A 15,893-nucleotide genomic window follows, 5' to 3' on the forward strand; every position below is an offset into this window, starting at 1 on the left:
GAGTGGGATAGCTGGGTCAAATGGTGGCTCCATTCCAAGCTTTCTGAGAAATCTCCATACTTCTTTCCAGAGCGGCTGCACTAATTTGCAACCCCACCAGCAATGTATGAGTATACCTCTTCCCCCACATCCTCGCTAACACCTATTGTTGCTTGTATTCTTGATAATTGCCATTCTAATTGGGGTGAGATGGAATCTTAGGGTAGTTTTGATTTGCATTTCTCTTATTTCTAGAGATATGGAACATTTTTTCATATATCTGTTGATTGCTTGTGGATCTTCTGTGAAGTGTCTGTTCATTTCCTTAGCCCATTTGTTGATTGGGTTAGGTGTATTCTTGGTGTAGACTTTTTTGAGTTCTTTATATATTCTGGAAATGAGTGCTCTATCTGAAGTATGATTGGCAAAGATTTTCTCCCACTCTGTAGGCTCTCTCTTCACATTGCTGATAGTTTCCTTTGCTGAGAGAAAGCTTTTTAGTTTGAATCTGTCCCAGTTATTGATTCTTGCTTTTATTTCTTGTGCTATGGGAGTCCTGTTAAGGAAGTCTGATCCTAGGCCAACATGTTGAAGATTTGGACCTACTTTTTCTTCTATAAGATGCAGGGTCTCTGGTCTGATTCCGAGGTCCTTGATCCATTTTGAGTTGAGTATTGTGCAGGGTGAGAGATAGGAGTTTAGTTTCATTCTCCTACATTTTAAAATTCTTTATTGTGAAGGGTTACTGTGGGTATTATAAGTAAGCTACTTACTCCAAAGCTGCCTATGAAAATTCATGATTTTGTACCTGATTATCAAAGCTTAGTGCAAAAAACTTAATTCCCCCTTCCAAAAAATAGTTCAAAGACTTAGTATAAATACTTTTGTTGTATTTTAATGAACTTCATTTAAAAAGGTTTTGAAAGCTCCTTTATTATAGTATACAGTTCATAATAATTATTAAAAGTATCATTGTAGATAGCTAAGAATTCTTCATTTAAATTAATAATGATTCTTAAAAATTATTTACTTTATCTCTTTAAGGCTAAATATTTTTAGCTTCTCATTTTACAGTTGAAAAAGGAAAAAAATGTAGATCTTTACACACAAAATTTAAATTCTTCTTAAATTATAAAAATGTTTATTTGGAGCCTAATGGACGTAGATATATTGTGCTTTTATTGTAAATTGCTGGTTTCAGCACCACCAAGCAAATAAGACAGGGTTCTATCAGAATAAAAATCATATCTTATATTGAACAGAATCTTTTTTTAAAACTATTCATGCTTTCCAGGATCTTATTAAAACTGAACATTTTAGCAAAATTGTTCTAATTATTTAGAACTGAGACCCAAGCTGATTTATATTTGCTTCTAAAGAATGGATAAAATGACCAGAAAAGAAATTTGGCTATTAAAAGGCCATTAGCACTTTCTATCAGTCAGAGAAACTGCTATCTCTGAAAACCAAGCAATTTATTTATATTACTGTTAAAACGGGTTTAGTTTGGTGAATCTTTGAGTAAATTGCTTTTTGTATTAAATATTAAATATCTTTTAATATTATAGATAAGACTATTGTACTGATGGCAAACAAGCAATTATAAAAAATGTATTTACAGCTCTATTTTAAAGGAACCAACCATAGAAAGCCTTCAAGCCCTGTGTGCTCTAGGATTGGTAATGCAGGATGCTACGCTGTCAAAAGCAGCACTTAATGAGTTACTGAAGCACATCAAACACAAAGACAGTGATTATCACAGGTGCCTTCTTACTTCAGCGATTTATGCACTCCAAGGCCGCAGTGTAGCAGTGCAACGGCAAGCATCTAAAGCTGTTCACAGGTAACATGGTTATTTTTGCCCCTTGGACATTAAAAGGATGAGGTAAGCATGTATATGTTAGAAACTAGACTCTGGCTCTCTGGAATTTTTATATAGCGCCAGGCAACTGACTTTACCCATTATTTTCCCTTAAGGATTTTTTAAATTCATTTGATAAATTTGGATCTTACTTGGGTAAAGGTCCAAAACTTGTTTTGATAAAAGCCTTTATTTCCTGAAGCTTGTAATATTTTCAGTCTATTATCTAATACAGGCCAGGTTGATGGCCTTAGGAATTTTGGCCCACTTAAATATTCATTAATTTCTTCAAAATTTGGACAGAACGCTATCATTATCAATAGTGGTTATTTTATTTTCAGCATATTATGTCTATAGTTTCTTTTTATTCAGTAGTTCATTATTAATAATCTGTGATAATTATATTTTCAAAAAATTAAATTATTTTAGTATGAGGCGTTCCTTATTATGTCATTTCGATTAGAGTACATCCTATCATGTAATATTATTTGTCCTTTAATTTTTTTATCTCTGTGCTTTCTTTGAACATAATACATTTCCTTAATCATGTAAAATATATTTCTTTGAACACAATTACATTTCCTTAACTTTTTTTACTTGTCTCATGATTTGGAATCCTGTTGCTGATTTTTTCTTCATATTTTCATAAGAACTCTTAATGCCTATAGAAAATATGAAATATGTTTTCTTAAAATTTCAGACATTTTCAGTCAAACATGAACAACTCATATTATTGTCCTAGGTGTTAGAAAGGTTTTTAACCAGTGATTCAACTCAGAGGTTGTAGTTTTTATTGGTTGTAGTTTTTGTGGTTAAAGTAACTTTCATCTCAAAGGCTATTACTTTTGATATCTCTGTAGTAACCCGGCTGATCCTGCTCTTTGGTCTTTCTTATCCCGGGTTGTTGCTCAGTGTGCTCAACGAAATGCAAAGGTGAGTAATGTTCTAAATTCTGGCAAAAAGATACTAAGTAACTTGTGATGTGGTAAATATAATTGTAGTGTATAGCTTATTTTTCTGAAGTATAATAAATACAGTGAAGGAAGGTTTGTTATTTAACAGAATTTTCCATTATTTATACAAGTCTTAGACTGAGTTTCCTCCATGTCCTGTTGTACTGTTTGGGGTGTTTTGGGAGCTACAAAGAAGTAGTAGGTCTTTTTTGAACACATACAGATTATCTTAATGCCTAGATGTTAAAGTAATGTTCAAAATATTATAAGCATTGGCTATTATGGTTTTGGATTCCAAAAGATAATTTTATTTAAAAACTTCTTACTCTGTGTGTGTGTGTGTGTGTGTGTGTTGTGTGTGTGTGTGGTGCTGAGTATTGAACCCAGGGCCTCACGCATGCCAGGCAAGCACTATACTACTGGGGCACCTCCCCAGTCCTTCAAAAACTTCTTAAATACAAGACAATAGGAACTTGAACTCTGCTAATGTCCAGAAATATAAACAAGTCATTGCTCTTCTATAAAGGATTATATGTTGTGTTTTAGCTCACAATAGCCAGATATTTTCAAGTGTTTATATTCTATAAACTTCTGTAGTTAATATGTCCCTTTATAGTTACCTAATTGATAAACATAATAGTAATAGCAAATATGTTTTGAACACTTAACGTGTCTGGTAATTCCAATATCTGAAGTCTTTGTGGGTCTCTTCTTCTTGTTTATTCCCACTGGTTTTTACTCGTGGTGGCCTTGTTTCTTTGTTTACTTGATTGCGTGTACTTGAAAATTATGTGTAGAAATAATTTGAGGCCTAGTATGAAGATATCTTTCTATAGAAAGAATCTATGCTTTGTCAGGTGTTTGGTGGCCCACTAATTTATGAGCCTGTGTTTTTTGGACTAGCCAAAAACCTTGGTTGGGATACAAAATCATTTGAGACCTGACCTCTGATTTATCCCTTGAAGTCTCGGTTTATTCTGTTGTTGGTTCCTTATATACTACCTTCCTTGTTTGAGCCTTAGGTTTTAACTTCTGTTCCACAAGTCCATTAGTTCTTCAAGATGACAATTAAAATTTGTTAGGGTCTGAAAATGGTGGAAGTGACTGCCCTGCTGACATGCATCCCTAGATTCCAGTTTTCCTTTTTTCAATTTTTGCCTAAGTTCTTAATGTCTTGTCAGTTATTTAGTGCCTTTAAGAAATATGTTTTAGGACTGGGGTTGTAGCTTACTGGTAGAGCACTTACCTAGCATATGTGAGGCACTGAGTTCCAATTCTCAGCACCACATATAAATAAATAAAGATCTATTGACAACTAAAAAAAAAAAATTAAGAAAAGAAATATGTTTTAAAAATATTTTATCTCAGTGCTTCTCAAACTTTAATGTGCAATTAAAATCACCTAGTAATCTCATTAAAGTACATATTCTCATTTAGTAGTTTTGAGGTGGAGCCTCTGCACTTCTAACAACCTCCAGGGAATGTTGATGCTGTGGATATGCAGACTGGTTTGAGTAGCAAGGCTTCATCTCACAGTTTTAGTTATTTTTGGTGGATGGATTGGTTCAAAGAACTTAGAAGGTCATCATTTTTAGACATTGGAGTGAAGTATTTGTTATCTGTCAGCTACTGTGCTAAGCATTTTTATATGTTGTCATTTAATTTCAGCAACTATATGAAGTAAATGCAATTATTGTCCACCGAGTAGGGAACTTGAAATATAAAGGATAAGTGACTTGTGCAAAATCACATTGTATAGTTGTGGTGATGGGATTTAATTCCAGCTCTAATTCCCAGATCCTTCTCCTACTGTATTTTCCTTTTTAATTCATCTTTTGTTTTATTTCAGCATATTTTAAAGCTTATGTTTTAAGCATTTTTAATGTACAGAGTATACTTTTGAATATATTTCTGACACACTTCTGATATGAAACTACAATATACATCTGATATAAAATGAAACCATTCTTATAATTCACTGTCTTTTCTAAAAGTAAAATGTTGAATTTTTTAAATTATAGATTTCAAATTGACCTTATGAAAACTGTTATGATGCTGTATATATGTACATATACATGTATATATATATTTATTTTTGGTATTGAGGTAATTGTTGGAGCAATGGCAAACTTCATGGTGCTCTGAAACTTAGTTATTCATTTTATTAGGGACTGTGGAGTTTTTAAAATAGTCCATAGTCGAGGAAGGAGGGACTGTATAGAGGGAAAAGAGGGATGGGAGGGGTGGGGGGGAAGGAAAAAATAACAGAATGAATCAAACATTATTACCCTATGTAAATGTATGATTACTCAAATGGTATGCTGTTACTCCATGTACAAACAGAAACAACATGTATCCCATTTGTTTACAATAAAAATAAATTAAAAAAAAATAGTCCATAGTCCCTAGTAATTTTTGTGGAGTAAAACCATTCTAGTTTATCTTTGTAATTGTTCTCTTTCTTTCTTTCTTCTATAGTCTCTTATTTTATTATAAAATGTGTGCATTTGTTTGGTGCCACTGTAAAATCATGTAATTTTTGAACCTTTAATGAGTATTTTAATTACAGAGTTGAAATGATCATAGTAGAAAAGATTTTCTTCACTATAGTATGCTGATTTTAAGTCCTTTGGGTGTAAACTGAGTGGGGTAGCTGGGTCAAATGGAGTTCCATTCCAAGTTTTCTGAGGAATCTCCATACTGCTTTCCACAATGGTTGCACCAGTTTGCAGTTCCACCAGCAATGAATGAGTGTACCTTTTCCTCCACATCCTCGTCAACACTTACTATTGTTTATATGGCATTTGCTGGTAAATGGATGGAGCTGGAGAATATCATGCTAAGCAAAAGAGGCCAAACTTAAAAGATCAAAGGCCAAATGTTTTCTCTGATAAGTGGATGCTGATCCATAATCGTAGGAGGGGGACTAGGGAAGAGTGAAGGAACTTTGGACTGTGCAGAGGGGAAGGAGGGGAGGGGTGGGGCAGTAGGGATGGGAAGGATGATAGAATGAGACAGACATTATTACTCTGTATACATGTATGATTACACAACTGGTATGACTCTTCACCATGTACAGACAGAGGAATGAGAAGTTATGCTCCATTTGTGTACAGTGTGTCAAAATGCATTCTACTGTCATGTATAACTAATTATAACTAATTTTAAATAAATAAATAATGAAAAGAAAAATAAAATAATAATAAATTGATAAGGAATTCAGAGTTGCAAATGAGTTAAAATTGAATCTTTCAAATTATTTAATGAAAAAGATTTTATCTGTTTTAATGTTTACTATTTCATAAAAGTTTTTGCATTTGTCTAATCAGTATTTTCCATTATAGGGAGGTGCTGTAGCAGGAACTGTGGCTCATATTCTGGACTCAGATCATGGAAAGGTTAGCTTATATTAGAATAAAATGTTTGACTTGTTAATTAATGATGAAATAATAAAATAAAAATGTTCATAGCTTTTGTGTCACATCTATCAAATATAGTCCTTTTGGTCAGTTTGAAAGACAAGGAGTAATGAAGAGATTTAGTTAACACACTTTTTTTCTTTTATGTAGAAGGCATTACTGTACACTGCAGCAAATCAGTTGGCAATGGGGAGCAGTTCAGCAGAAGATGAAAAAAATATTGCACTAAAGACTATTCAGAAGGCAGCTCTCCTTTCTCCAGGTGAATAGATTATAATCCATTTAATTACTTCAAATTCTATCAATCTTGCATTTGTGACCTATAAAAGCAAAACTTGCATTTCCATGAAATAAGATAAAAGGGAATTTTAAGAAAATGTTTTAATGTGTATTATTTGCTTGTCTGTATTTGGTTACTGATAATTAAGAGGGTTTAATTATTGAAACAGGCTAAAGGGAATGTGTGTTTAAATATATTGCTTATAATTGAAATTACAAATTTTCAAGAGTTTTACTCCCATTTTCTGTCTGATTTAATGAGGTTAACCTATATATACTAAATTATTTAATAATGCTTAGTTATTGTTATGTATAGTTAACTCCTTGAAGTGTGTGTCTTGTGTGGTAACTGTTAGAAATGGCAAGGTCATGGCCTCACCCCAGCTCGCTATTATTAGTTCTAACTAGCTGTCATATGTTCATTGACACAAAGGTAATGAGAAATTGCATATTACTGCTTCAGTGTGTTTCCATTTCCACTACTGGAAAAATATCTTACAGGACTGGAATTTCTAGCAATGTAAGGCTACTAGGTGAATTATACGTAATATTATTTTATATATGAGGTGACACATCAAGCAATTTCTTTCCTTCAGAACATTTGAAACATTCATTAGAACAGAATTCTATTGTTTGACCAGGCACTGTTGGGAAGCAAATTATACATAATAATTTCAGTGTTCCCTTCACAATAAATTGTAATGCTCCTAACTAAGCTGCAAGATACCTTAACATTTCAGGGATTATTTTATAAAACAAGTAAACAGATCAATATGTGTTATCTTTTCTTTCATTTTGACATGATTGGAGAAAAAAGAGACCTAAATATTTGAATTTGTCTATGATATATATTGGTAAGTTTCTCATTTTTAGAGGTGTTCTCAAGTAAATACAGGATGAACTTACTCTCAAGAATTCTTATTATGTCTCTAACATGGTAGAAGATCTGTTAGGAAGATGATTTTCCAGATAAGGTCCTTTCTAGTGATGTCTGATTTTTCTCCATATTAATTGGAGAAGTACATACTCAAGGAAGCCAAATAATCATGTAAGATGTTTATAACAGGTACTGAGTAGTAAAGAGTACTTGACTTGTCTTTGGAGACCAGTGAAAGTGAATATAATTGTAATTAAGTGTAGTGGCTATACATCTAATCCTTGAGATGTTTAGTTAAGTAAAATACAGATTTTACTCTAAGGAATGTTTTCAGAAACTGAAGATAACCCTTAGAGTTAGAATTGAATGAAAGAAGATCCAATTTCTGCTAATTTATGCTTTTGTGATACTGAGAAATATTTTTAATTTTTAGCAATCTGTATTTAAAGAGTTTCAGGTTTATAGTTTATATATTTTTATAGCATCACTTGATTTCACAGAGAAATGATTTGCTGATTATCTGTGGAAGAGTTCATGGAACTAGGGCTGGTAGCAAACACTCAACAGTAGAGTGTTTATGTGCGTCAAAATCCCCAGCACCACCAAAACATAAAACTAAAAAAGAGTTAATGGAATTGGCATTTCTTCAGTATTGTGGCAGAAGAAATTTCTCCCCACTAATGTCCATTCCCCCAACCAGAAATACTAACTATAGAATATCTTAAGATTCCCAAAAGGCTTATTGATTTAATCTTAGGAGTAAATCAGTATTCAGAAATTGAGTCTGTGTCAGATATAATCCTAGAATTTTAGACCTGAGGGCACTTCACTGCAGACATTCATAGGAGACTTATTTTGGATGGTCCAGTGAGATAGAAAAAAATAAAAAGAAAGCTAAAAGATATTGTTTAAAAGACTATAGTAATGAAAAACCTCCTGGGATTTTAAAATCATCCTTTTGTTTTTTAATGGTAGAAGGACAAAAATATTAACTGTTGAAGTAAATTGCAAAATAAGATTTTTAATAATAAAAGACCAAACAAATTTAAAAAAAAAATCTAAGTTCCAAATCCTCTTCTAGCTGCTTCTTTTCAAAACTAATTTTCTTAAACAGAGTTTATACATCTAATCTCTTACCTCTTCAACCCACTGTCAGGTGTCCCTTCTCACCTGAAGCTGCTGTCCAAGTGTGAAGGAAGGAAAGATCAGATGAATGAAGTGATACATAAGTGTATAAATGCCTCATTTGTGATGATGAAATGTCTGTCACGCATTCTTGCTAGAACAGAGATAAAATGTTAGCCTTTGCTTTGTCTTATATTTTTCTTAAGAACTATAAAAACTGTGTAATCTTGTTTATCCTGTGACTAGGCCTTAGAAACAGGAACTGAGTGATAGAAAGGATTATCTGTTTGAGCTTGTCCTTGGTGTCTAGTGAAAGTGAATGAAATTGCCCTTTCGACACACTTTACTCTAGGTATCTGAGTTAACCAGCTATTCAAGAGGAGCGTAATAGGGTATTTTTCCTCTGCTAATGTGCTTGGGGGAAGAAATGGCAATTTTTTTTTTTTTTTTTTTTTTTGGTACTGGGGATTGAACCCAGGGACATTTAACCACTGAGCCACATCCCCAGCCATTTTTTAAAAATATATTTTATTTAGAGATCGGGTCTCGCCAAGTTGCTGAGACTGGCTTTGAACTTGCAGTCCTCTTGCCTCAGCCTCCTGACCTGCTGGAAGAACAGAAGTGTGCCACCTAGCAAAATGGCAAATCTTGAAGGACAAATGTAGGAATCTGTTTTCTGAAAACAATTTAGTTTTCCTTTAAGGAAGTGAATTTTTCTGAATATGTAGTTATTTTAATTTGGGGTTGGGTACTTAGAAGCTCTTATTCTCATTTTTGATACCTTTTTAACATCATGATGTTATTAACAAGACTTCTAACTGTTTCCTGTATTTAGGTGACCCTGCTGTCTGGGCTGGGCTGATGGCAGCCTGTTATGCTGATGATAAACTGGCTCTAGTGAACAACACTCAGCCAAAGAGGATGGATTTATACTTGGCACTGTTATCTGCTGTTTCTGCTTCAAGTAAGTTTAAAGAAGCATTTTTTATACATGATTTAATTCAGGCTCCTCATATGATTAAATCAGGAACACAAACATCTGAATGTATATTGTTATGTGTTCATTAAAGAATTCATGGGGGACTGGGGCTGTAGCTAAGTTGTAGAATGTTTGCTTAGCACATGTAAGGCACTGGGTTCGATTCTCAGCACCACACTAAAAATAAATAAATAAAATAAAGGTATTGTGTCTATCTACAACTAAAAAATATTTTAAAAACAGAATTCATGGTTGTTAACTGTACAAAAATGGGATGGGCATACTGTATTTTTCTTTTCCCTATAGCTTAGAAGTCCATTATATCTGGAAGGTGAATCTTTTTTCTATAGCATTTACCTGCTTTTTAGCCAGTGTTTGGGGATTCAGGTGACTTGGAAGGAGTCCTTTACTGAAACCAGCACTAAAGTGTTCTCTGATTCTTCCTGGGAATCTTGGTCAGAGTAGCTGTTAATCCTCTCAGATTTAGTCAACATTGTCTTATAATTCTACAGACTTCTTCATTGAAATGTGATCTATCATTGGCATCTTTATATAAAGTAACCTTTTTTGTCTGGGGACAATTAGTTTTTTCACTAAACTAATTTGAGATTATCAATTTTTTTTTTTTTTTTTTTTTGTAGATCATTACTACCTGTGTCTTAGGAATTACCAGTGCAAATTTTTAAAAAGTAGGCCCTTCTTTAGTGGCATTGTAAGATTGAAGTATTTTAATAAAATGAACTTAAAGTGGTGAGTCAAAAATACCATACAGTCTCCCTAAGTTGCCCATACTGGCCTTGTACTTGCAATTTTCCTGCCTCCATCTCCTGAGTAGCTGGAATTTACAGGCATGTGCTACTATATCTGGCCTTATCTTCCACTGTTTTCCTTCCCTTTAGTTTTAATTCTTCATTTTATATGATTCTATTTTGCCCCCCTTTTTAGCATATCAGTTATACTTCTTTTATTTTTATTTATTTATTTTTAAAGGGATTGCCCTGGAGTTTGCAGTGTGTACTTAAAACTATTCTAAGTCCACTCTCAAATAACACTGTACCACTTAATGAAAAGTATGAGAACTATATAATAAAATGTCCTAATTACTCTCTCCCGTCCCTTATATCCCTATTGTCATTCATTTTGCTTATACATAAGCATTCATAAGCATCCCTACACGTATGCACTTAAGCACACATGACTATGAAATTCTGCTATCATTTTTGTTTGTTTGTTTGTTTGTACCAGGGATTGAACCAGGGTCTAAGTTGCTGGAAACCTTACTAAGTTGCTGAGGCTGGCTTCGAACTTGTAATTCTCCTGCCTCAGCTTCCTGAGCTGCTGTAGTTACAGGGTGTACCACCATGCCCGGTGTTGTTATTATTTTGAACAACTATTATCTGCAAAAACTAAGCAAACAAAAGACTTAACTGCTTGGGAATATCAAATCCTATTTTAAATAATCTTTAAAGTAAGCAGTGCTATTATTTTGGTGTATAAGTTATTTATTTAGGTTTTGACTTGACTTTTTTCCTCAGGTAATATCCTGAAAAATTTAGGTTCTGAATGTAAATAGCTGACTTAAGAAAATATAAAATTAAGTGTGAAGGCTATCACTGTTCCATTGGAACAAACTGCACTGTATGAAAAGAGTTATGGGACTGGGGTTGTAGCTAAGTGTAGAGTGCTTTCCCAGCATGTGTGAGGCATTGGGTTCGATCCTCAGCACCACATACAAAACAAACCAACAAATAAATAAATAAAAACAAGAGGTATAATTGTGTTTGTTTCTTAAACTTTCATCAAATTGTTTACTACGTACCTTTCTTCTAGGCACAGACTTCTTAGTCATTGGGAAAAAAAAATGACCCATTTTCCTATTTCCCTGAAACACTTACATTATATTCTAAAATAGAGATACATAATTACATGTATGCATATGCATCTCCCTCCATATCCATATATGTGGAAAGTTTCTTTCTCTTCGGAATTAAAGCTGTTTTTATTTATACATGATTATGTACATAGAAAAAGCTTAGGAAATTACCAAAAACAGCCACTAGAACTAGGAATTAAGCTCAGTATGTTTGTAGGATGCAAGATCAACACAACAAAGTTGAGAGTATAATTATATACCAGGAATAAAAAATTGCCATTAAAATAAGCTACTTATGGTAACATATAAAAATATTAAGTACGTAGACATAACTTTAGCAAAATAGATGTAAGTCCCATATACTAACAAGTACAGAATACTGCTGAGAGAAATTAAATACACAAATGTTCATGGATCAGAAGATTCAGTATTTTCAAGATGCCAATTCATTCTGATTTTTCTTTTTGGGAGACAGTGGTTTAATGTGTTTCCTTTCAGGGTCAGGTCAGATCTGTAGTTTGTTAATTAACAAACTAGTCCCAGTCTTCTGTCAACTCTGAAGATTCTTCCTCCTCCTTTTGGTGTTTTTGGTGTTTTTTTTTTTTTTTCCCCTAGCCTCATGTAGTTTCCTCACAGTTGTGCTGATCAGTTCTGAGCTAAATAATTGAGGAATCCCTTTGTAGATTTCTGGAGCTCTCTTTGCAGCTTTCTCCTCCCTGGTTTTCCCAGTTCATCTCTTATATTTAGGGAGTTTTGGGGGCCCCACTGGGGCTCATTTTATTTATTTCCCCTCTCACAGAGAGCATGGTTCTGCATGGATTGATAATTGAGAAAACCAACAGAAAATCAGTAAAGAGGTATTAAAGACTTGAAAAACACTGTCAACTAACTTGACCTAATTGACATTATTTTTATTGTTACTGCACTTATTATTGATTTATTTCTCCTAACAGTTAAATGTACTCTTCAAGTGCACACTGAACATATACCCAAATAAATCATATTGTGGCCCATAAAACAGGTCTCAATAAATTTAAGAGGATTCAGAAAGAGGTAATACCAATTCTACATAAATTCTTCCAGAAAGTTGAAGAGATGGTAATTCTTTCTAACACCTTTTATGAGGCTGACATTACTCTAATACCAAAACCAGACAAAGACATTACAAGAAAAGAAAATTACCCAACATCATTCATGAATGTAGATGGCAGTGTTCATAATAGAACTTCAACAGTTCAAATCCACAACACATGCAAAAGATAATAAGACACAATGATCAAGTGGGGCTTGTCCTAGAATTTGAAAATGAATGTAATTTACCATGTTATCACCTGCGAAAATGCCAGAGTGTATACTGTATACCATGTGATTCCATTTATATGACATGTTGTAAGATGCAAAAAGTCTGTTGTGACAGAAAACAGATAAGGAGTTACCAGGGTGTATACAGAGGGTAAGGTGAGACTGGATGATCTGGACAAATAAATGATTACAAAGGAACACTTTTGATAATGATGTTCATTATCTTAATTGTGATAATAGTTCCCTAATATATAATTATGTTAGAACTCTTCAAATTGTGTAGTTTGAATGTACACAGTTTATTTTACTTCAATTTATTGCAGTAAATCTTTAAATATTTTCAGTAAATTCTGTTATTGTGGATACAGTGATTTTTGGTTGTAAATCACAATCACTTGGCCATAAGTTATTTAACTATAAATACTTGTGCTTTGAAACTTTTCAAAAACCTCTCTCTTATCAGGATAATCTATGGTATTTCACTAGTACATGTAAGCTTTAAAAATTTTATATTCATGATGTCTGATTATAGTACTTCAGGTAACTACTCCCTTGAGAACATATTACAAATTACAGAAGAAAGTAACATGACATTTTTTGTTTACAGTTAAGGGCAAGGAATTTCTTGAAAAGTACAACCAATCTCTTGAACAGTGGTCTCTCTCACAAGCTGTCACTGGTCTGATAGAAACAGGAAGAATATCTGAAGCTGAAGCTCTCTGCACAAAGGTATTATGTAATTATATATTGAAAGCCTTGAATTCTTATTTTACTTAAAATAGCTTCAAAAAAGGAATGTGTGTTATTTAAAGAGCATATGGTGGTGGTGATTATGATGATAACAAACAAAATTTATTGATTCTTGCTACTGGTCAATCACTACATTTAGCATTTTGTGTTTGAGTTTCACAACAATCCTGTGATATAGACATTTATATAATCAACATTTTTACAAAACAGAAAATTAAGGTTTAAGGAGAATAAGCACAGGGGCTTATAACTAGAAATAAGTAGTGTTTCAGTTTGAATTCACATTTGACTCTAGGACTCTAGCTCCTAAAAGACTTTTATTTATTTATTTTTTTTGGTACCATTAAGGAGGCAAGTATTTTCCTTTGATTTCTGCTTAGTCCCTTCAGAATGCTGTGTTTTCCAGGATCCTTTCATGTTTCTTCTGTTTTTCAAGTGTTCTGAGCCACATGGAATGACTGAGGAGATTATTGAGTGGGGACTGGAACTAACTCCTCACAAGTCATATTTTACATGCCAGGCTCTCAGCTTGGAGGCTCTCTGAGTAAATTCTTAGCATCTTGCCTAGCACATAGCAGGGATCCAATACATATTTACTGAATGAATGAATGAATAAACCTACTCAGAAATAAATTAATATTTGAGTTTTAAACATTTTTTTCTTGAAAACATGTTTCATGAATGGGCCATTTGTCTTTTGGAATGAGTTTTTTGAAAGAGTAGTTTTAAATTTTACAAAGAAAAATGGACTTGCTAATATTCTGATAAGCAGAGTGATTTTCTCTTTCATGTAAGGATTTCCATATGAGATAAGTTCTGGATGGGCTGTTATACCATGAGTGTTTACTCAGCATGAACTAATAGTTACCTTATGCACTAATAGAATCAAGAATGATGTATGAACCATTCCTGTATGAACCTTTCCTTGTCATTTTATTGTTCCCATCTCTTACTTAGAAGAAAGCAATCAGATATGTTCTAGAAATACATCTAACTATGAACTAATGAATAAAAAATAGATAAGCATATTCTTCAGGGCCAATTAATTCCTTTTTTGTTTGTTTTTTGTTTTCTTTTTGGAAATAGGTTAATATGTTTCCCCTTTAGCGTCAGAAATGCATTTTCTTAATTAACATATAATATTTATATTTATTTATGGAATACTCTATTATAATTCAAAACAAAGATATAATGTTATGACCAAATAAAGATAACTAACATTTTCATCTCCTCAAATGTTATCAATTCTTTGTGCTGGGAACCTTCAAACTCTTGAGTTAAAATATTTCTATATTATTTTAGGGCATAAATAATAGCTCAGGGAAATGAGAAAAGGGGTCATTTCTCTTACTCCCAATGATTGAGAAATCTGTGCCTAGAAGAAAGGAATGTAGTGAACATTGTAAAGAGTTTAAGAAAGAAGCACAATTTTGCCTCTTTTTATATGGTATAAAAAAAATAAACTGGTATAGTTTATTCCAGTGGAACAGTTATAGCCTTTACTCTTAATTTTATATTTGCTTAATTTGGTTATTTATATTCAGAACCTAAATTTTTCAGGATAGATCCTGAGAAAAACCCAGTCAAAAGGACATATTAAATCTTAAATAAATGACATCACATTATTTAAAGATTAAATAAAGGTTTGATCAATAAAATATAAATTAAGAGATGAGTGAAAAGAAGTCTAGTAGAGTAGAGGAAGGAGATGGGAGAGGAGAAGGAGAATGGTAGGGACAGGGAGAAGCGAATGGGGGGAACCATGAACTGAAATTGATATCCATGCATGTATGAGTTTATCAGGATGAACCCAAGTACTATGTATGACTATAAAGCTCTGATATTAAAAAATGCATTAGCAATACAGGTTTTGATATTCCTAAACTAGTTTAGTCTTTCATTTAGCTTTTTTTTTGGGTGGGGGGACTGGGAATTGAACCCAGGGGCACTTTACCACTGAGCTACATTCCCAGTCCCTTTTATTTTTTATTTAGAAACAGAATCTCTCTTAAGTTGCTGAGGCTTGCCTTGAATTTGTGATTTTCCTCCTTCAGCCTCCTGAGTTGCTGGGATTACAGTTGTGTACACTACTGTGCAGGGCATGTTTATTTAGCTTTTGTAATTGATTATTCTACAAGAAAAGTTTTAAATTAAGAAAAATTTCCCCCAATACGGAGCATAGCTTAATTTCCTTTAACTTATATCATTTAATAGCCTGTATGATGTCTATATGATGTATTCCTATTTGTGGTTTAATTTTTAGAATTTAAAAAGTAACCCCGATCAGCCAGCTATTATATTACTTTTGAGACAAGTTCAGTGTAAATCACTCCTGGAGTCACAAAAGCCACTCCCAGATGCAGTACTCGATGAACTTCAAAAAACAGTTATGTCTAACTCAACTTCTGTTCCAGCTTGGCAGGTAAGTTCTCTACTTTCTTACATGAGTCCTAAATTAAAATACTCCATTAAACTAGTTGAAGTTAGGGATATGCT

At 33.1% G+C, this 15,893-nt stretch overlaps 1 protein-coding gene across 6 annotated transcripts in view; it reads left to right on the top strand.

Moving 5' to 3' along the window:
• SKIC3 (SKI3 subunit of superkiller complex) overlaps positions 1-15,893 on the top strand; it is a 101,014-nt gene that overhangs the window by 59,127 nt on the left and 25,994 nt on the right. For all 6 annotated transcript variants that reach the window (XM_079146007.1, XM_079146004.1, XM_079146005.1 and 3 more), the window contains 7 exons: positions 1,601-1,822; positions 2,701-2,773; positions 6,138-6,191; positions 6,363-6,474; positions 9,329-9,457; positions 13,255-13,376; positions 15,661-15,819. In XM_079146007.1, the coding sequence (XP_079002133.1) occupies positions 1,601-1,822; positions 2,701-2,773; positions 6,138-6,191; positions 6,363-6,474; positions 9,329-9,457; positions 13,255-13,376; positions 15,661-15,819 (871 nt within the window). The remainder of the gene's footprint in view (positions 1-1,600; positions 1,823-2,700; positions 2,774-6,137; positions 6,192-6,362; positions 6,475-9,328; positions 9,458-13,254; positions 13,377-15,660; positions 15,820-15,893) is intronic.

The sequence above is a fragment of the Sciurus vulgaris genome (assembly GCF_902686455.1).
Source record: "Sciurus vulgaris genome assembly, chromosome: 6".
Taxonomy (NCBI): Eukaryota; Metazoa; Chordata; class Mammalia; order Rodentia; family Sciuridae; genus Sciurus; species Sciurus vulgaris.